The following is a 22,671-nucleotide window of genomic DNA, read 5'->3' on the forward strand; positions in this document are numbered from 1 at the left end:
AAAAAAAAAACAATGGAAAAGCAACTATTTCTTCTAAAAAACCACACTGTCATCGACTCAATACTCAAAACGAAGTACTGAAAACAAATCAGTTGGGCCAAAACTCACACAAAAGAAGACAAAGAGAATCATCAATGATGTATTTATTATTTATGACCTAACTGGAATGAGTTGTTGAATGCATTGTCCTGGGGGTTTCGGGGTCACAAAGATTATGAAGATAAGGCTTCCCTCTAAAAGTTCTCATCTAAAAGGGAAAGTGAAGATTTAAGGGAGTTCAGAGGCATGAGAGAGAACTTTGTTTTGTGTGTCCAATGGGGAGGACAAGTGAAGGTTTCATGATGGAGGTAACTGGGCTGAAATTGAAGAACAGGTAAAATTTCAACAGCCAGGAACAGGAGAAAGATCATTTTAGCTAGAACAGCCAGGCTGGAAACAGACATAAAGGTGATAAAGGGACGATCACCTTCATAAACTAAAAGGCAGCATGGCCTGGCCTTGACTGAGCATTGCACCTGTAAAATGGGGACGATACACCATTTCACAGACTATAATAAAGAATATGTAAAGCGCCTGAATACTCATAACAGCTACCATTACCCCATGTGCCAGGCCCTTCACATAGTTTCTCATAATCTTCACTTGAGAACCTTATGAGACGGGCCTTATCCCAATTGCTGTGCAACTCTCAGTGAGACTGACCTACTTGTGCCAGCTCTTATGATAAGCCAGTGTCTGTCTCCAGAGTTGGCGCTCTTAACTACGTCATAGTATTAGCAAATGTAATACGAAAAAGGGAGGCAAAAGGGAAGGAATATTTGCCAAGTGTCTTAGACTTAAAATGCTAGGGTCTTACATTATACCTATAACTTGTATATAGATAGATAGGTATATAATTTCCCCCCCCCCTCCCTCCCTCCCTTCCTCCCTCCCTCCCTTCCTTCCTTCTTTCCTTCCTTCCTTCCTTCAGCCCAGACAATAGGGGTCCTTGATGAAGCAAAGGAATTCAGAATCTGAACAACCTTTAAAAACAAGGAGAAAAAGGAACAAAACACCAGCTAGAAGTTTGTATCCTCAAAATGGCTTACAGTGATCAGAGTATGGCATTTGTTTTGTGGTGATTTTTAACATGGTTTTTGCAAAGGCAAGGTCTGGAATTAAATTCTACTTAGTGATCATACTGCTCTCTAATTTTTAAAAGAAATACAAAGTAAAATTTTGTAAGGTCTCTGGAAGACTATACGTGTATATATTACGTTGCTGATACCAAAGAGTTGCTCCCTTAGTCTTGTTACTTAAATTGAGTAAAATTTATTATTTTCTTTAGCAATGTGGAAATAAACCAGAAAGGAATTATAAGCTAATAGCTTTGAACTTCAATGTAATTTCATTATAGGTAATAATGAATTATATAATTTTTTTTATGAATTCCTATGAATTCAAGTTTATGTGAAGTTGGCTAGAAACCATAGAACTATCACACTCAAAAGAGATTTGGTGATCATTTAATACCCACGCCCAAATTTTACAGAAGAACAAAATGACTGTTTCAAGGAACTATATAAATTTTTTTATGAATTCCTATGAATTCAAGTTTATGTGAAGTTGGCTAGAAACCATAGAACTATCACACTCGAAAGGGATTTGGTGATCATTTAATACCCACGCCCAAATTTTACAGAAGAACAAAATGACTGTTTCAAGGCCTAGGGTCATGCAGCTTAGTAAACTGCAAAATGCTCTTTATCACTTCACCAAGCAGGGGATATATTTTAGTTCCACTTGTACAGTGTTAGGAGGGTAAATCTTCCTCCATGTTTCTAACTGGGTAGAATTAAATAGTGCCACCATCGTTCTTTTCCAATTTATGCCTTTATGCCTTCTGTATTTTAGTTTAATCCACCCCTGCTTTAGCAGTCATTGACCTTCAGGTACAACAAGTAAATAAGAAAACTCTAAACAAAAGAAATCGCTAAGCTCTCCTTATCTCACACTGACACAGTAGTGTCAACAATTCTCGAGTCCCTGAAAAATAACGAGTGAGAGCCAGTTATTGCAATTACCAAGGAAACAGGCAATGGAGATGGGTTATAAACAGCATTCGGACATGGACTGTCTGGCATACATGAAAATTAGAACAAAATTAATGCCTCGTAATCTGAATACAGAAATTCACTGAGGATTTGAATTTAATGACTAAGAAAAACAAAGATTCTGAATTCCCAAGTTACTGAAACCCAAGAGGAAAAGGTTAGGTCATAACCACCTAAGGCCAATCTTCTCTTAGAGAAACTGGCTCACTTAAAACTATGCTTTCTACCCTAAATGAATCATTGTGCAGTATATGCATGTATGGAAACAACACACTGTACCCTACAAATATGCACAGGTATATGTTAAAGTAAAATAAAATAAACATATATCTTCCTTTAAAAAAAAATAAAATAAAACAAAGTCTGGAGTTTGCTTGAGTTTTACATTCTTTCCAGACCCTATTGCATTTCACAGGTAGAAGAATGTAACTTTAACTTCAGTGATAGGAGGATACAGGACCATTCTTAAAAAACAAATCCACAGACCACTACTTACAATGGGAACTGTGTTATTTGACACCAACATGATAAAAGGTAACTCCTTGAGGTTGTCTGATCCTGATTTTGAGAAGCCCAGATACCTATTAACCTTCTATCTCCTGCCCAAGTGGCTGTTTACTGAAGCATGGGCTGTTCCTTCTGACCAAGTATCCACGTGGCATTTCCCAGCTTAGGTTCGAAGGACTGCTCTATTGCGAGCTTCTTGGTACAGATGGATTTACTAATTTATAAGCTTTTTAGAGCAGTTGAGTCCTTTTTGAATTCTCCAGAAACACAGTGATTTCACATAGTAAGGACTCAATGTAAATTTGCTCAACAAATGAACAGAAACAGAAAGGAGGGGCAGCTCCAGACTAGTTCAGCTGCCTCTCCGGCGATTTTTACAGTTAGTTGCTAAACCTGACAAAAGCACTTTTCTGATATTGAGGTTTTTCGGATTTGTGTCCTTCTTTCCTTTCATAAGTACATCCTTTTGCTAATGTTTTCTAGTTTCATTGTAGATTTGCTGTTGATTCTCAGTCCCTTCCCTTTATTCCGCTGTGTAGCTGCTTCTTCACAAAAGACCCCCCTATCTTTTGGAGGAAAAAACCATGCATGTCTTTCTAATAGTGAGCATTTCTGAGACTTTACACATACCATGCAAGGGTAGCTTATTTTAGTCCTGTGACAAGTACTTTTAATTACCTTTCCAGAACATCACTACAGAAACTTTTACTGCTCTCTGGTACAAATTATCTGAATTCTGGGTCTCTGTGTTTTTACTAGAATCATAGCTTTACATGCAGATAGGAACTCAAGGATCTATGTCTACTAATCCAGATCACTGCAGTATTACTGGCTTTTCATATCTAACCTTAGCTGCTGAAGAACTTCTTTGAGCTGAGCCCAGGTGACACAAAGTTGAATTGATTGGCCCTTTCCAGTGACTATTCCTTTCATCCTCTTTGTGTCTTCTGATGGGAGTTCCTTTTGCTACTTTCAAAGTCTGCAACACTGGCAGTCATCTTTGGCCCTGCAGCATTTTTTTTAAAGTCTCATATTAACTATAATACTGTGGAGGAGCCTCGTTACCAACCAAGTAAGTTCTGCAGGTGAAAGCTCAAGCTGGTGTGTCTTGCAGAGATGTGGACAGCCCCTGTGCATGTTTTCATCATGTCTCAGCTGCGTATGTCATTCATTACTTGTACATCCACTTGCCACCTCCCTCCTAGGTTTTCATCATATGAAGAACCTCCTCTGGTCTAGTTCTCTGTGCACAGCCTACTTATTCCAACAGAATGTAAGTCCCTTCCAGCAGGGAGGATGCCTGGATCTTGGTAACCAATTTGACAGAATTTACGTTTTCTAGGAAATGACCTTGCTGACCATCCTTAGCTTTGGAACTAGGAATGTGATATTTATGTCCACAGATGTTTTCTTATTTTTCTGTCAACTCAAGACACTTTGATTTCTTTAAAACACTGATCCCTGTCGTGAAGCAGTTCTACATTTTTAGATAAGTCATTAAAGCTGGCCTATTTTGTAAGAAAGGCTCTTATTTTTCTGTCAACTCAAGACACTTTGATTTCTTTAAAACACTGATCCCTGTCTTGAAGCAGTTCTACATTTTTAGATAAGTCATTAAAGCTGGCCTATTTTGTAAGAAAGGCTCTCTTACACTCAGTTTTAACTTTGATTGTTAACATCTGCAAAGTGCTTTGAGATGTTCTCCGGAAGGATGCAGTATGTATCACTTGACTGATGGCTCAATCAATGAGTGGTCCTTCCCAACATTACTCAGAGTAGTTAGCAGCTACAAATGCATCTTATGTTCTATATCCAGATTCATCATTATCTCAAGACACTGCCAAACTTGAGAAACGAACTTGAGACCAATTTTAAGGAAATATGAACTTTTTCTTTACTGTTAGCAATGCATATACAAGGACATAAACATATATGAGAGATACCCTACATTCTTAATAATTTACACTATATTATTAATAATTTGTAATTTTTTATAGAGTGGGAATTAAATAATCTTTGTTCATGTGAAGCAACTTGACATTTAAATATAAAATTCTTAAGAAATATCAATTGTTGTATGGTAAAAATGTTACCCTGTTAATGCTTAATTGTCTAAGGTAATGAATGAGAACCATAACCCAGATAATTTAAAATAGTAAAAAATACAAAAAGCTTTTCAATTTGACTTTATATTGCATTTTGTATGAAATGAATCTAAACATGAGAGGTATTTTACTAATTACAACTTTTTGTATTATAATTTAAAATACCTTCCTTTGCATGAATGAGGAGATAGAGGAAAGGAACAAAGAAGAGTTAAGAAAGGCATATTAAAAATTTGTGTGTCAAACACAAGCCAAAACTCACATAAATTATTAGACATTAATTTTACTTACATTTGAATTTGTCATTGCTCTAAAAGTCATTGCTCTAAATTGCAAACTTAGTTTACAATGAAAAATATGATTTGAGCAATATAAAACTTAACCAGATTTGTTAAAATTCGAATTTTCAGGATTTTGCTGCAAAATTATAGTACAATTCACTTTAAATAAGTTTTTAGTGAGTAAAATTTCAAAGAAACTATAGATTTAAACTGACCTTTCTAACAGAAAAATAGGGACTGCAGATTGAAAAGAAATAATCAATGCTTACCATTAAACTTTTAAATTTTCTATTTTCTGCAATGTGAAAAAAACCATCTCTTGTTAAAATCTTGATGTGCTTTGCTTCATTATTGTACCTGTGGGCAATGAATAACTTATGAATATAAATGTGTTTTTAATCAGGAGAAGTCAATAATCACCAGAGGGCATGCCCCAATAACATTATAGGAATTAATTCTGAAGACAAAATATATACCTATGCCAATACATTGGTGACAGCTAATTAACAAAATATATTTACTAGATTGGTTGAAGATACAACCAATACTTGAAGTGAGGGAGGCGTTGGATTTGACTAAACATTATGCTCAATTTATTTAGTAAGTCATTTTGAGGATGTAGAAAAAACAAAACAAAATCTAGTTATTTATACTCTCAGAATCTACTAGAAATATACACACATCAAATGACACATCAAATTACTAAAATACAGTGTTATGAAAGAAATCTAATATGCCAATTAGCAGGCTGTAACACTTATTACTGTTTTTGTAACAGATATTTTCTAGTATTAATGAACTGTCTGGATAGATGCATTATTTCTGCTGCATTTAGAACCTTCGTTTTCAACTTCAGTGTTATACATGTCAGATGGTCTATGCAATTATGAAAGCAGGAAATCTATTTCTGTAAAAGTGCTTGTCCTACTTACTTAATGCTAATTGCATATTCTCCTGACTCTTTGGTCCTGTGCCTCACAAGGTAAGTACTATTTACCCTATTAATAAGTTCAGTCTCTGCCTGCAATCTTTCCATTGCTCCAGCATACCTGTAAGAAAACAATGACACAGAAAATTTGGATAATGTACCTGAAAGAGAACAGAGGCTAAAAATAAATACCTGTCAGGATTTTAATTTGGTGGCAGATATGAGATGTTTTCACTCCTATACTAATTACGTTGCTTAAGAAAAAAACTCAGAAAAGTCCTTTAATACATCCAAACACAATGCTCTACAAAGTTAACAACAGCAAAGTGAATAGTGCTTAATATACAGTAAGCACCCAGTAAATATGTATTAAATAAATAAACAGGACAAAGAGAGGAGTTGGTAGGTAATGGGTTAAAAAGACAGTTGTGGGGAGTTTAGGGACAAGAAGGAAAGAGACTAGTAGGAAGGGACTGCTCTGCATAAGACAGACAGACACACACACACACACACACACACACACACACACACACTTCACTGTTTCCATGTATACTACAATGTGAAATCTCATTCGAGCATTATTTTAAGAAAATTCTAGTAACAATTTAAAATGTTTTAAAATAATAATTTGGGGCATATAAGATTCTTATAGTCCACAATTTTGATAACCAATTTCCTTAAGAAATTAGTGTTAATAAAATTTACTTTTAAAATGTACTTTTTCAAAGCCAGAATTCAATTCTTCCTAGATTATGTTGGCCTTAAGTGTACCCAAACTCCATAATAATAAATATAATAAGATGCCCAAGTACAATGTTAAAATGTTCTTTAATGACACTTCACCTCAAATATAGGTGTAATATTTATTGGCAAAATACATCAGAGATTTTGGACAACAGAAGTTAAAGGAAAAAATTTTACTTTTAGGTTGGCTCTCTTTCAAAGCTATTCATAAATTAATATTTCAGAAAATTCTCTAATTCACATACAGACTCATGTAACTCAGTATAAATATCCACCTCTAATCTATACTAAATATTTAAAATGCATGTAGTAGGCATTCAACAAGTTTGTTGAGGGAAAGCATGTTAAGTTTCCATCAAGTATAAAAGAGGAGCTAAGGGCATTTTATGCAGAAGATACCCTGAGTTAGAAGAACAGTTGTGAGGGCCGGCCCGGTGGCACACTGGATAGGTGCGCCGCTTGGGAAGCGCGGCGGCGCTCCCGCCCGAGGGTTCGGATCCCACATACAGACCGGTTCCCGCTCACTGGCTGAGCGAGGCGCGGGAGCAGCACCGAGGGTTGTGATCCCATTGCCGGTCCCCGGTCCGGTACGGGGGCAACACTGAGGGTTGCAATCCATTGCCGGACACGGAAAAAGACAAAAGACAAAAAAAAAAAAAAAAGAAGAAGAAGAACAGTTGTGACAACCCATAAACTGTTAGGACCTAGTATGATCTGACTTATGCCTACTGCTTCAACATTATCTCTTACAACCCCCTTCATCATTAGTCTCTACCCTTCATCAAGAAATTCAGGACCAGGAATTCATCAAGCTCCTTTTGATCTTCAAAACGTCTCAAAGACTATACTCTGGAGGCAAAGAGCATGCCAAGAGTCCTATGCAGGAGCCAAAGGCAGCCCCCACAGCATGGAAGCAGGCACGGAGCAAGCCTAGGATCCCAGGCAGGAGCCAAGGGCAGCACTGTCCACCCAGAAGGCAAGGACGACGCTGAAAATACCACTTCTGTGTGGATGGCCCACCACAGCCACCACCACAGTTGCCATAAAAACAACTCACTGCCACGGCAGTAGCCACAGCCACTGTGCAGGCAGCCTACCAGACATTTGACTGCATTGACACAAGGACAGCCACCAGTGGAGACTGGAAAAAAAAGAAGTCTCTCCCCTCAAAGCCACTCTAGAGTAATAGAAGAAGCAACTGCTCTACCTGATGACCAGACATCAACGTGGCGATACTAGAAATATAAAATCCCAAGAAAATATGACACCACCAAAAGAATACAGTAATTCTCATATACCAGACCCTATAGGGCAGGACACCCTTGAAATGACTGAAAAGGAATTATGAGCAACAATCTTAAGGAAACTCAATGAGATAAGAAAAGACTCAGACAACATAATGAAATGGGGGGGGGGGGAACCCGGGATATGAAGGAGATTTTTACAAATAGATTAATACCCTAAAAAAGAATGGAGCAGAACTCATGGATCTGAAAGATTCACTCAATGAAATAAAAAACACAAGTGATCACTTAAGCAGCAGACTCGAACAAAAGAATGTAGCAGAACTCTTGAAACTGAAAGATTAACTCAACAAAATAAAAAACACAACTGAGAGCTTAAGCAACAGGCTAGAACAAGCAGAAGAAAGAATTTTTGATCTTGAAGATAGTATTTTTGAAATAACCCAGGCAGACAAAAACAAAAGGAAAAAGAATTTTTTTAAAAAAATGAAGAAAATCTAAGAGAGTTAGAAGACAACCTTAAATGCACAAACATTCAAGTCATGGGTATTCCAGAAGGGGAGGAGAAAAGAAAAGGCATGGAAAACCCATTCAATGAAATAATAATGGAAAACTTCCTAGGAATAGGGAGAGACATGGACCTTCAGATCCAGGAGACTCAAAGATCCCCAAACAGATTCGACCCAAAAAGATTCTCTCCAAGACAAGAGGTTATACTATAGTCAAGCTGGCAAAGCTCAAAGACAATGCGAGAATCTTAAAAGAAACAAGAGAAAAGCATCAAATCACCTATAAGGGAGGCCCTATCAGACAAACAGTAGACTTCTCAACAGAAACTCTACAGGCCAGAAGAAAATGGTATGAAATGTATTTTCAAAATACTAAAAGAAAAAAACTGCCAGCCAAGAATACTATGCCCAGCAAGGCTATCCTTCAGAAATGAAGGAGAAATAGTGTACTTTCCAGACAAACAAAAGCTGTGGGAGTTCACACTGCATGACCAGCCCTGCAAGAAATCCACAAGGGAGTCCTGTATCAGAATTCAAAAAATTATAATCACTATCACAAATACGTAAGAAAGAACAAAACCCACTGATAGAACAAAAATGCAAATGAAAGAGAGAAATAAACTAAATTTTGCCACCACAAAAAACCATAATGACAATGAAACAAAAGCAGGTAAATTCTTAGTCACTTTGGAAGATGACAGGGAAACAATTCATTCTTCTAAAAATAGGAAGTAAAACGGAAGAGTCAAGCATATATCCTATCTTTCCTCTATGAATTGTGCTTCAGGGTAACCATAATTAGCTGAGAAGGGAACACTTATATCTTTTGAAGTATCCCAGCTAGTACATAAAAAGGGAATAAAATAATTAGAATACGGTATTTTGCAAACACCCACTGAAATAATGGATGTAGCAAATGATCAGCAATGACTGCTAACATTACTGACAAACAGACATGATGGGTCTCCTGCAGTAAGAACATATACCTCTGAAGCCAAATCTAACCTGAGTAAGATCCAGCAACCAATCCTCAGGAGATGCAGGGGATGACAGAACATGTTAAATAACACTACTGGGATGGAGCCAGCAAATCCAGACCTTGGGAAATTTTATGGGGTAAAGGGAAAGATATTAGATGAAGGGGGAACCAATAGATTAAAAGAAACTTAAGAGACCTCTGACATAGCAACCAAGACAACAAGTAGAACTTGTTTGGATCCTGATGTAAACAAATCAATTGTAAGAAAGAAAGAAGGGGGGGGGAGAGAATTGGGGAAATTTAAACATGTTTAATGTTTGATTATATTAAAGTATGATGTCACATTCAAAGAATATCTGACCTCCAAAAAATAATTGCTTAAGTTGTTGTTTGCTCAAGCTTCTTTGTCTCTATCACAAAATCTTTCCAAATTCTCAAAGTAAACCCCTCAGTAATACATTTTTCAATACCACGTAACCTCCCTGTTGATTTTTTTCTGTGGAGCTATTTCTTCTGAGCCCTTCTCTTTCTTGGTCTAACTGACACTGCTCGTGGTCTAAGTCCACAGAATTATTGTAGTCCTGGGACTTCCCTTTGCTCCCCTTTACTGGATGCTGTATCTCCCTCCTCCTTGGTTCACTAGCTCACCCTTCAGCTTCCTGTAGATGCATACATGAGATGTCGGACTCTGAAGGACCACATCCAGGAAAACATTTATTTAACAAACACTTAATTTGGACTTTGGCTGAGTACAGAATTCTAGCTGAGAAATTATTTTGCCTCTCAAATAGTAATGTACTGTTTCACTGTCTTCTTACTTCTCTTCAAGGTCATTCTGATTTGATTCTTTGCATATGACTTTCTTCCTGGGAAACTTTCAGATTCTTTCTGAATTCTCTATACTGTAAAATTTCATGATAATGTCCTTTCTCATATTGCCTGGGCTTTCGGTAGCATTTTCAACTTGGAGCCACATGTCCTTCATTTCTGAGAAAATTTTGTATTATTTCTTTTTTGTTTTTTTAATTGAAACAAATTTATTTTGTTTCAAATTTTTAATGGAAAGAATTTTATTGATTACACATATTTGTGGGGTCCAGAGTTGACTACCAATACACGTATACAATGTGTAATGATGAAATCAGGGTAATTAGCATATTCATCATTACAAAACTTAATCATTTCTTTGTGATGAGGACATTCCATCTCCTTTTCTCTAGCCATTTGTTAACAGGCAGATCACTGTTAATTATAGATGCCTAGCTAGACTGTACAACGATAGAACTTATTTTTTCCTATTTAGCTGTTTTGTGTCAATTAACCAACCAACCTCTCACTCTTCCCCTCCCCACCCTTCTAAGCCTCTAGCAACCACAGTTCTGCTCTCTCTTTCTGAAGGTTCAATTTATTATTATTATTGTTTGTTTGTTTATTTACTTTTTAGCTCCCACTTTGAACAAGAACATATAGTATGTCTCTTTCTGTGCCTGGCTTATTTCACTTAACATAATGTTTTCCAAGCTCATACATGCTGCTGCAAATGACAGAGTTTCATTCTTTTTTATGGCTGAGTAGTATTCCACTGTGTACATATACCACATTTTCTTTATCCAGTCATCCGTCAATGGACATTCAGGTTGGTTCCATAACTTGGCTATTGTAAATAGAGTTGCAATAAACATGGGGGTGCAGGTATTCCTCTGACATTATGATTTCCATTCCTTTGGGTATATACCCAGCAATGAGATTGCTGGGTCATATGGCAGTTCTACCTGTAGTTGTTTGAGAAACCTCCATACTGTTTTCCATTAAAGCTGCACTAAATTCCAGTCCCACCAACAGTGTAGGAGTGTTCCCTTTTCTCCACATCCTTGCCAGAATTTGTTATTCTCCGTCTTTTTGATAATAGCCAGTCTAACTGTGGTGAGATAATATCTCAGTGTGGTTTTGATTTGCATTTCCCTGATGCTGAGTGATGCTGAGCATTTTTTCATATACTTATTGGCTTCATATGTATTTGTATGTCTTCTTTTGAGAAATGTCTATTCAGATCCTTTGCCCGTTTTTTAATTGGATTATTTGGTTTTTTGATAATAGCTGGTCTGACTGGGGTGAGATGATACCTCAATGTAGTTTTGATGATTAGTGATTGATGTGATGTTTTCTTTACATTTTTAAGGTGTAAATAAAAAGGTTTTTTTTTTTATTTTTACAAAAAAATTCTTCTGCTCACTCTAATGTCTATTTTCTTCAAGTTTTTTTTTTCCATTTATTTTATTTGTTCTGTAGTACAATGTTTTCCTCAAATGCCTGGCTACCCTTTGCTGTTTGTTCATATTTCAGAGGGAGGCACCCAAGAACTGATTGGAAGCTCTGTGTATGTGGGGACCCAGGGAGGCCCATTGGGCAATAGCCTGAGCATTTGACAAGAACCTGATAACTGGGCTGGGTAACACCCAAACATTAGGATTTGGGAATTTTTGCTCCAAGTCCATTCAGTTTCTTTAGAGAAAAATCTTCAAAATTCCTGTCTGGATACAAGGACAGGGTGGTATATGTGTGACTCAACTGCCACAGTTCTGGAACTGGGCTATCCAAAGGAACTGGGGATCATCACTCGGTATAGAGACTTTCCTTAACTTAACCCCTCTGTTGTTAGTATGGCATCTCCCCAACCTCTGCTAGCCCTGGTCTTTCTAAGTATAGACCCCATATGGTTCATTTTTTTTAACATAATATACCTTCTAACTCCAGTGTCCCCTACCAGACTAGGAGAAGGAAAGTTGACCAACCAAGTATAGGCCCCATATGGTTCAATTTTTTTACATAATATACCTTCTAACTCCAGTGTCCCCTACCAGACTAGGAGAAGGAAAGTTGACCAACTACTAGGAGGGTGGGGTAGAAAACTAGGCATTTATCTCCTGTTCTACATGCAGATTTTTAGACATTTCCCCAGTTTTCTGTCCCATACCTTATCCCTACCTTTTGACACTCCCAAACATAGATTATTAAAAATTATCGTCTTGATTTTCTATTTTATTTAACAGCCTAAGTAAGAGACAAAATTTACTCTATGGGAACATCTTACTTTTAAATGTGGAAATAATGAACAGATAATATAGTTGGTGATATTTAACTTCTCAGTAACTTGAGAACAACCATGCCATCATTCAGAGTAATTTTCTCTAAAGGGTTTAGTAGTTCTAAAATTGAAGATTCCATTTTCTGGTGCAGTTGGTCATTTTGTTCCCTAGCAGAAGACATTTCGCATGAAACTGCCTACTTAGTTTGAATAAATTGTCCAGGTTGCTTAAGAAAAAAAAAGTAATTTTAAAATTCTAAAATAAAATACCTTTATTTCTTCCTCTTTCCTAAGCTCTTTCTTTGTCTGAACATCTTGATTTTTTTTTATCTTTAGGAATAATACTATTCTAACTGTTCATATTTCCAATAGAAATTTACACATTGGCAAGGATGCATTTTAAAACAAAGGGTACAAAAGCTACACTCTTGTGCCCTGAATGATTTCCAGGTAGCTGACTGGTTTATTTCATAAAACCTATGTAGTTTGTGGCACTATTACTTATTTCTAAAATCATCACCCCTGCAACTATAATGACTAGTTACATGAAAAATGGTAAAAGAAAAGAGAAGGAAAGAACCTGATCATTGTACTTTCATGATTCCTACCAGTTTCTAATGTTTTCCAGTATGATTGTCTATCCCCAAATTTAATTCCTGGCAGCATTATAGTTTTAAATTCCACAGAAAATAAAACCTCAAATTTGTCTTAAACCAGGTAAAAATAATGCAAAGATTCCCAGTTTTATCACAAACCTGCTATAATTTCTTCAGCAAGCTCAGTGCAGAGGCCCAGAGAGGGACATCAGAGAGGACAGGTAATGATGACAGAAGGCAGAAGTGACTGACTGTGGAGGGACAGCAAGAGGGTCTGAGCAGGAGAAGCACACCACCCTGGGCAATGGATTCCTACACACTGAAAAGTAACCTGGCATTGTCCACACTTTGGTTATAGAATAGAAAATAATCAGAATATGTAAAAAAAATATCAGACCACTCAGGTGGTATCTGCACTTGCAAACCAAAGTAGTACTACATACTCTCAGAATATCTCACTTATAAAAGTATCCTGATCTCTCATTTGTATGCATATACTTCAATATCAAGAAAATAAAAATTGATTCAGTCACTTTAAAAGGAGTCAAACACAAAGTTCAGGGAAACAAATATAACTGAGTACCATGCCCATGTTTTATATTTTAAGGGCCCAAATAGCAAGGTACAGATGGCATAACTTGGACTCCTGGCTCTACAACTTACTAGTCGCATGGCCTTAACCTTTGTCTCTTCACCCATAAAAAAAAAAAAAAAAAACTCCCTTAGACAAATGTTGAAAAAACAAAATGAAATAAGATGTGTAAAGTACCAAGCACACAGTAAGGACTCAGTATATAAGTTGTTATGATATGATGATCGTTAACTATTCTGGATTCCTAATATATTTTTTACAGTTGAAGATATTGGAAAATAATAATCACTGTCCACTTAACTTCCTTGGGTCTGTTAATGACCCTGTGTGCCTCCAAGCAGTAAGTGTGTTCCTTCTAGACCCCAAACTCCCATATCACATGTTGTAAATTGTATTTTTAGAATCTACTGTCCTTTTTGAGCTAAGTTTTAGTTTCAGATCATTGAATCCTATTTATTTTTTCTCTTGGCTTCATGATATCTACTTTCTAAAATATAAGATACACATTTGCCAATGTCCCATTCCTTTCTGTGGCTGTTATAAACTTTTAATTTACAGTCAAGTGTGTTCATACATGAATACATACACACACACACACACACAGTGCTCTCTGATAAAGATATGGAAAGGCTAGCAATATATGAATTCATTACGGTGTTTTGTTACATCTGAAAGCACCTTTAGCCAGGACAAATGGAAGTGGAACATGGTTTACTAGCCCCACGTTTAACGCATCCTGGAGCTAAGGGTATGGTATTTCAACTTAGCCACATAAACATTTTTAATACTTACCAGGGCTGGCAAGAATAATCTACTGGTTTAGGGACCTAGAATATAAAAAGGCAAAATAGATTAAGTTTACTTAAGGGAAGCTTTTAGAAATCAATCACTAATTCAGTTCAGCTGACTCAGCTCTATAAAACCCTAAGTAGCACAGTCCTGAAACTATCCATTGGCAATTTTATACAGAGTGAATCATAGTATATGTCAGATAAGTAGAAAATAATTCATTTCACTTTCATTCATTCTTTCATTCATTTTTCTGCCACTGTACTTCCAGGGGGAGAGATAGCAGGAAAATATGAATTAGATACTTTCAATATTTGTTATCAAAGCAATTTAATCCTATCACAGAAAATTAAAATAAAAACATTATTAAGAAAACCAAAATAGCACTTCAATTTCCCAAGATAACGGGAAAACATGCAAAATAAATATACAGTGATTGTAAACTCATATTTTCTAACACAAATTCTGAACTCTGATTTTGAAATCTACCAGCAGGAAAATGTTTTATTCAGGAAAAAGTTATGGAAAATATTCATTTTTCCCTTTTCTCATATAGAGCTGTGCACAAGAGAAAAATATTGCATTTTCTAGGCAAATAAAGAAAGAAAACTTCTTTTAGCTGCTGATGGCGACTAGAAAATGAAGAAAGCCAAAAAAAGGTATACTAATATTCACAAAATAACATAAAATACTTATAATAGGAAGGGGAACACAGTTTATTAATTCCTGCAAAAAGACTGGGCATACAGATAGTTTGTCTTGTGTTCAGAAAATTTTCATGAAACATCAAGTCTTTGATACATACATTCTATGGTATTCCTAGGCCTGTTTTATTTTGGGTGATTAAAAATACTGTTACCCTCATTTGTCACATTAAAAACTATAATATTTCAGAAATCTGGTGTATGCAAATGTCTCTAGCTATGCCAGTATTGATAAAGGTCTGTTACTATTTTCCCCTTCCAGTTTAAGAGTTGTATATCAAAATATTATCTTTCTGATCAGAACATTCCTACCATGGGGCCGGCCCGGTGGCGCACTGCTACAGTGCGCCACTTGGGAGTGCAGCGGCGCTCCCGCCAAGGGTTCGGATCCCACATACAGACCGGTTCCCGCTCACTGGCTGAGCGAGGTGCGGACGCAACACCTAGGGTTGTGATCCCGTTGCTGGTCAGTAAAAAAGACAAAAAAAAAACATAATATCTTAAGACAGCTTGGATTCAAATTTCTGTTCCTGCACTTAGGAGCCATTTGACCTCAGAGAAGTTATTTAATCTTTTTAGGCCTCAGTTTCCTGATCTTTGATGTGGAGATAAAAGGAATAGCTAGTTCATGAGGTTTTACTCACTCTTTCAAAAAATATGTACTAATGTTGTTCTCTGAGCACTGCAGTAGGTGTTGGGGATACCGCCAGCAAGATGAAATTATTATCCTTTATAATGCACTTATAAGAAGAGTATTTGGCATATCATTAGTGCTCCTGGACCCATTCCTACCATTAGTAATATTTAAATATTTTTATCTTATGAATCATATTTTTAATACCACCACTTTGTAAAATCCTGATAAACTGCAATTAATATTGAAGGTAAATTATACCCATCCTAATGTTGCAAATATTTTCTTATATCATTTTGTTTTCACAAATAGAAACTGATCTTTAACAATTTCTCTTTTGATGATAAGATATGTGACTTCTGAAATCTGATGGGAAAAATATTTTCTCCTTCCCTCTCTGTATTCTTTCAATGTGTAATATATGCTTATTCCTAAACCAATATTTCTCTCCATGGAGGGAAAAAACCATGGAGATAGGAAGGAGGAGAGAAAAGAACTTCAACATATTTTGGCTGTGAACTCCCATAGCTGGTAAAAAGGCTAAAGATCCAAAAATGTGAAAGGTGACATGAAACTCTAAAGCAGAACAGATAACTGAAGCTGTTCCATCCTGAAATGTCCTGTCGGTGCTTCTTCTCTCTTAGTGGGTGTATTCTGACATGAGAAGATTCAGGACTACCTTCTTAGCTATGATTTCCATACCAGGGTGGGGTTCTAACCTTTTCTGTCTGCCATGAGCCCTCCCCACTTCTCTTCTGTGTAATTTGGGCCCTTGTGTGTACAGATGCTCCTTATTCAAAACTATAGATAATTTCCTTCTGGGTACTCTATCATCTTTGAGCATATGGTTACTATTTTTCCATTTTCTGCCATTTTCTGCCTTTCTGAACGATATACTGTAGACACTCTGGATTCTGTTATGTTCCTACAAAGAGTGTGGTTCTTCTTAAAGCAAGCAGTTAACTTGGTTGAACTCCCACTGCAAAGTCTGTATCTCCTGTGGTTAGAGAAGCAGTTGAATTCTCAGTTTAGTTCTTTTAGCTTAGCTGATCTGCTTGGAGTCTGCACCACCCAACCACAGACTTACGCAGAATTTACACACAGAATTTGATTCTTTCCTTTCTAAGATTTCCTACCTCCCTTTCTAGCTGCTGTGGTTGCTTTAAACTCCATATGCCAGTTCTTCATGCCATAAGGCTTCTATCTGAATTTCAGCCACTCTGAATGGTACAACTAAGTGACTGCCTTTAAGCTAGCCATAAAATCAAAAAGCTCATCTAACATCATCACCATTTCCAAGTGTCAACTCTTCTCTTAGCCAGTGTCTCCATACAGTTGTTTCATTTATTTTTATATTTTGTCCACAGCTGATAGTTGTTATCTGTAGGAGGACTGGTCCAATAGGAGATAGGTGACAATTAGCAGGCATGGAAACTCTTGTTGCTTCCATCACTGCTGCTGTTAGCTGTGGGTCTAACCATCAATCCTTTATAGGTTTATAATCTGGCTTTTCCCTTATATTTTTTAGGTTAGTTTTAATATTTTGTCTTTAACGTCCTACAGTTTCATTAAAGTGTGCCTAGATGTTGACTAATTTTAATATACTCTTTTGACTCTTAAGATTAGTTTTATCATAGGTTCTGGAAAGTTTTCAGCCATTATTTCTTTGAATAGTGCTTCTCTACCATTATCTCTATTCTTTCTTTCTATAATATGCACTTGAATGTTATCACTTCATTTCTGTTATATTTTCCATTTCTTTATCTCTCTGAAATGTTCTCTGAGAAATTTCTTCAGATATCTCCTCCAATCTTCTACACAACTGTATCTGATATGCCACGTAATGTATCCATTAAGGCTTTCATTCCAGTTACTATATCTGAGTCTTTTTGAAATATGCCCAGACAATTGGATAGTGTCTTGTTCTTCTTTTAGATTTTTATTCCCTTTATTTCTGCAATCATATTAAATATAAAATTTTGAATTTAGTATCTGATGATTCCAATATCTGCTGACTTTTGGGGGTCTAATTTTACATTTTATTGTTTTTGCTGACAATAAAAAGGCTCAAGGTGATTTGTTTCCTCATGAATTTAATGATTTAAATTTGTAAATTTATATTCCCTGGGATTTTATCTGTAGAAATCCTTTGAGGACTATGCACAAAGAGACACCAACCTAGAGAGAATTTGTACTTTCATCAGGGGAACAATCAATGTATAATCATTTTAAACAACATTACTAGCTTAGAATTATTTAGGTTACAGAGCTGGCACGAATTCCAGCCTTACATTTGGGTGGTTTCTTGATTGAAGGTTAGGAAGTCTCAGGGAAGGTTGCTTTCTTTGTTTCTTTTACCCAACCCAGAGCCAAAACCAAAACAGGCATATCTTCTGCTGTGGGATGGGTTTTTCCCTAGTTCACTCACTGAGGACTCCAGGATGCACAGAGATTTGTCTCTAGCAATCATATTGCCAGAAATTAAGTTATTTTATTTATGTGCTTCCTGTCTTTCCCTCAGTTCTAGGTTCCTACCTGTATACCTCAGAACTGCTGAGGAGACAGGCACAGCATATGCAGGAGAATAATTTTTAAGCTAAGAATGGAACACCCAGCACTACTCATGGACTCTGATAAACAATATATCCCAGGGCCACAGCAATACTATTTTCCAAGCTCCCTTAGCCTTATCCCCTCCTTCAGTCTCTCCTCTTTGTACTTACCTGAACCTAACTTGTCTTACAATCAACAAATAAACCTATAATTTCATTAAGCAAGCAGTACAATTTTAATAGACATTTATTTACTTGGTAGTCTTACCCATAATTATGCATTATTCTACAACTCTTTATCATCTTAAAATTTCTGAACGTATTTCTCCTAGTCATTTTTTGGGTGATAAATATCCTTCAATATGATTCTATAAGCTTATTTAATTAGTATCTACCAGCACTGATTTTCTATTTATACCTAGAAACTTGCATTTGTTTTTTAACTCCTTTGTTCATTCATTCAATAATAATATATTTAACACCTATTTCATACCAGACAATCCAATCCCTTAAATAAAATTTTAAATGTTCATTTTATGCCATATTCAAGAGGCCATAAACAGAAAACAGTACTTGGTATATAAAACACTTAATATTCTTGATTTGATTCCTTTAGGTTCCCAAACATCTTAATATTAGAATGTATAATCTCCTGCCACCTGCCTATATTTAAATATTACTGCTTTACAGAAAAGAAGGCTGAATCTTGTTCATATGAATGACAGATAATCAGCTAAACAGCCATTTTTGCTTATCTAATTAGAGTCATATCACATTTCAATGATCTTTCAAAATTATAATCTAAGAAAAAATATGTGACATTAGATCCCAGAACCAACAGAATAGCAAATGCTTTTTTATTCTACTTGTTTTTTAAATTAATTAAGCTTGAATGAGTGTAGTAAATTATCCTGTGGACTACATTCTGAAATCAAGGATGGCAGATATTCACATTTATACTATTTTAAAAAGTCAAGTTACAAATCCAGGAACTACTGAAATATAGCAAGCGAGGTTAAGGAGAGCTTTTTTGTTTTTTCCCCCAAGCAATCATCTCCATCATATTACTAAAGGAATTTCATTTACTTTTGAGTCAATAACTTAGAAAATTTTGTGGAAAAATCCACCTTAAACACCAAACTATGATGGTGAAATTGTGTCACCTTAAACAGAAATTTATCAATATCATAAAGCATCAGACAGTGCATTTTATGATATATTCACCTATAATATTATTTGAGTAAATATTCATTCTCCTTTAATCTGTGTTTGATGCTTTCAGAAAACTTTATTATGACATTAAATAAACACTAATGACATACTAAAGCATAGAAAATATATTTAGATATTTGATAGAAGAATTTGTGTACTTTTCAATTTCTCGTATGCTTTCAAAGACATCAGTGGAAGTGTAATATCTCTGTATAACCCAAGTGACTGGGAATAGATTGGACCTACCATTCTCACTCAGTGGGAAAAAGGAAACTTGTACAATGCATCTAATGGGTTTATTTCTTCTAAAACCTTTTAGGTAACTTAATTTTGTAAATTCTAAGTTAAATTCACCTCTTGCATATATTTCCTTAACATTTAAACATATTTTCTGACAACAGAACCATACTGATGTTGGAAATAAAATGATCCAACCAGAAAATATTAAAAAAACTAATGAAGGACCTTGCCAGTATCTTTTGTACATTCTTGCACAATTAATCACAGCATCAAAAACAAAACAAAACAAGAAAGAAATAAAATAGTAATACTTACACATGGGCAAGGCTTGACAGCATCACTTGGAAAAAATCCAACCTCTCCAGATGCTAAATTTCTACCCTATGTTAGAAAAAAAAAAAAAAGCCAGTGTTGATAACAAATTTACCACCAATGATAAATCCCATAATTCGCTTACACAGTGTTGCTATTTAGGATCCTCAGAATTATTTACATGTATGAAGTGATGAGCATTAACTTACTATGGCTCAGGACATGGGAAAGAAGAGGAGAACAGAGGGGAAGAAGGGGGTGGTTAGGAGAAGGAGATCAATTAAATAACCTGGCAAAGAGAAGATCTTAGTTTTGTCAAGATTCATTCACAGCAATGCACTTGATTATCAGGGAAAAAGTAAGTGGAGAACTGTTCATTCTCTAATACTAATTTGGTTACGCACTGAGGAAAAGGTAAAAAATCATAAAATAGTTTCTGGTTTCCCCTATTTTTTACAGTGGAGAAAACACACACACACATACATACACACATATAAAAATATAATACAAGGTAGAAAGGGCTAAATACTGTTAGAGAGGAACAGAGGAAGAGCTATGGAAATTAAAAGGACAGATGGACTATTTCAGGGGTTTGACTGAAAGCGACATGGCACAGGTGGCACATGAATGTAAAGTTTGTAGGGTTTAAACGAATGGAGGGGGAAGTGGAGGAGAACATTCTGGAAACAAAATACAGCATGAGAAAGGCACAGGGGCAGAAAATTACAGGATGTGCATAGGAAATACAAATAGTTATCTTCAAATGGAGACTAATAGTGGCTAACATTTATTGAACCCCTACTGTATGTTAGACACTGCCTGGTTTTATGTAATCCCTACAATGATCTTTTGGGTTAGGTCTAATTACCCCATTTTATATATGAGGAAAATGAGACACAGAGAAGGTAAATTATTTGCCCATGAACACAGAGCTAACAAGTGACAGAGCCAGACTTCACACTCAGATGTTCTAACTTTGGAGTTCTGCACGGTCTCTCTGTACAAACATAAGCATAAGATTCAGAATGGAAGACAGTGGAAAGTAAAGCTAACAGGTAGCAAGGAATCAGTTTATAATACTTGAATTTTATCACTGGTGATGGGATTTCACTACAGGTATTGCATATTTTAGAATAATTAAAATAGCATCAACGTGGAGGATGGCTTATAGATGGGCGTGACGAGACTATGATTAGGAAACTGGTACCATGGTATGGGGAGAGGAGCTGGAGGTGAAACAGGGCTGGAGAGAGAATTTAACGGGAGTCTACCAGATTTGCCTGAGGATTAGATATGGGAAGAAAAGACTGTGGGAGTTAATGACTGGGAGAACTGCTGAGAAGCAGGGTGGGAGCTGATTATATAATCCACTCACACAGATCACATGGACTTATATGACAATCTTATAAATAAACTTAAAATCATAGGAGCAAGACTGTCAAGGAGGAAAATGTAGAGCAAAGAAAATGGAAGACAGAACTTACAGAAATTAGTGTAACTGGAAGGAAGGAACAAACCTCCAGGAAGGAGGAGAATCAGAGACTAGGGAGCAAAGGCAGAACAGTAACTATAAGGCAGGGGTGCAGTGTTTCTTTCACTCAGTGGTATTTGCTGAGTGCTGTATGGTGCTTTATTTTAAGTATGACACTGAGAGACAAGTAAAAACGTATGGTATTTGGGGACTACACCACTAGACAGACCTTCATTTATAAATGTACTGCAGTGCTACCTGAGTGCAAAACACGAGGGTATGTGGGTGGGATCCATACACTGACTGAGCTAAGAATGAGAGTGATTTTTTAAAAAACAGAAATAAGACCTCTGAGAGTGCGCTCAAGGAAATCAGTCTATTTTGCAGAGGAAAGGTCTAAGAGAGCTTTAGAATGGTCTTTCTGAACTGACGGTATATCAACAAGTTAGAAAATTATGGCTATTATAAGAACAATGAACTGTCAATCCCCATTCTTTATCAGAATAACAACAAAGGTCTTTATCTACAGAATGGAGAGTTTGGGAGAAGCACTGATATTTGTGTGACTGTGCGTGTCGGCCAATGTAATAGTACCTTCTGCCTTTAAACAAAATTGACACAGGGCCTCTCATATTGATTGATACCTGCACTCTGTTCGTCCTCCAAAACTCAGTTCACACATCGCCTCCTCCGTCATGTCTTCTATGAAACCTTCCCCAAACTGCAGATCCAGATTTAATTCCATGCCTGTTCTCCTACTGCACCTTCGTGCACTTACAGCAGCATATACAGTAGTAACACTTGCGAAGTACAGACTTTAGTAGCATGTGTAATTATTGTTCTGCACGATCTTCTCCATTACTAGACCGTGAGTTCTCTGAGATCAAGGACAACGTCTCGGACATTTTTGTATGTCCGAGGTCTGATGCATGGTAGGAATTTAAAAATGTTTGTAAATGGAGTATCTATCAACTCGATAAGCCCATGTCAATTTAGGGTATGACCCTAAATTTCCCTTCATTAAAAAGAATAAAATATATTACACTTTGTTTTTACAAAGGCAAACACTGAGAACCATTAAGCTGCCTGTTTTT

At 36.2% G+C, this 22,671-nt stretch overlaps 1 protein-coding gene across 1 annotated transcript in view; it reads right to left on the minus strand.

The window, feature by feature from the left end:
• The window catches only part of LOC103604232 (guanine nucleotide exchange factor VAV3-like), a 71,322-nt gene that overhangs the window by 27,659 nt on the left and 20,992 nt on the right, over nucleotides 1-22,671 (minus strand). Inside the window, exons 2-5 of the mRNA XM_008588799.1 lie at nucleotides 20,110-20,175; nucleotides 14,456-14,490; nucleotides 5,919-6,035; nucleotides 5,256-5,343 (exon numbers count right to left, since the gene is read on the minus strand). Of these exons, the coding sequence (XP_008587021.1) occupies nucleotides 5,256-5,343; nucleotides 5,919-6,035; nucleotides 14,456-14,490; nucleotides 20,110-20,175 (306 nt within the window). The remainder of the gene's footprint in view (nucleotides 1-5,255; nucleotides 5,344-5,918; nucleotides 6,036-14,455; nucleotides 14,491-20,109; nucleotides 20,176-22,671) is intronic.

This window comes from Galeopterus variegatus, unplaced genomic scaffold (assembly GCF_000696425.1).
Source record: "Galeopterus variegatus unplaced genomic scaffold, G_variegatus-3.0.2 Scaffold5040, whole genome shotgun sequence".
Classification (NCBI taxonomy): domain Eukaryota; kingdom Metazoa; phylum Chordata; class Mammalia; order Dermoptera; family Cynocephalidae; genus Galeopterus; species Galeopterus variegatus.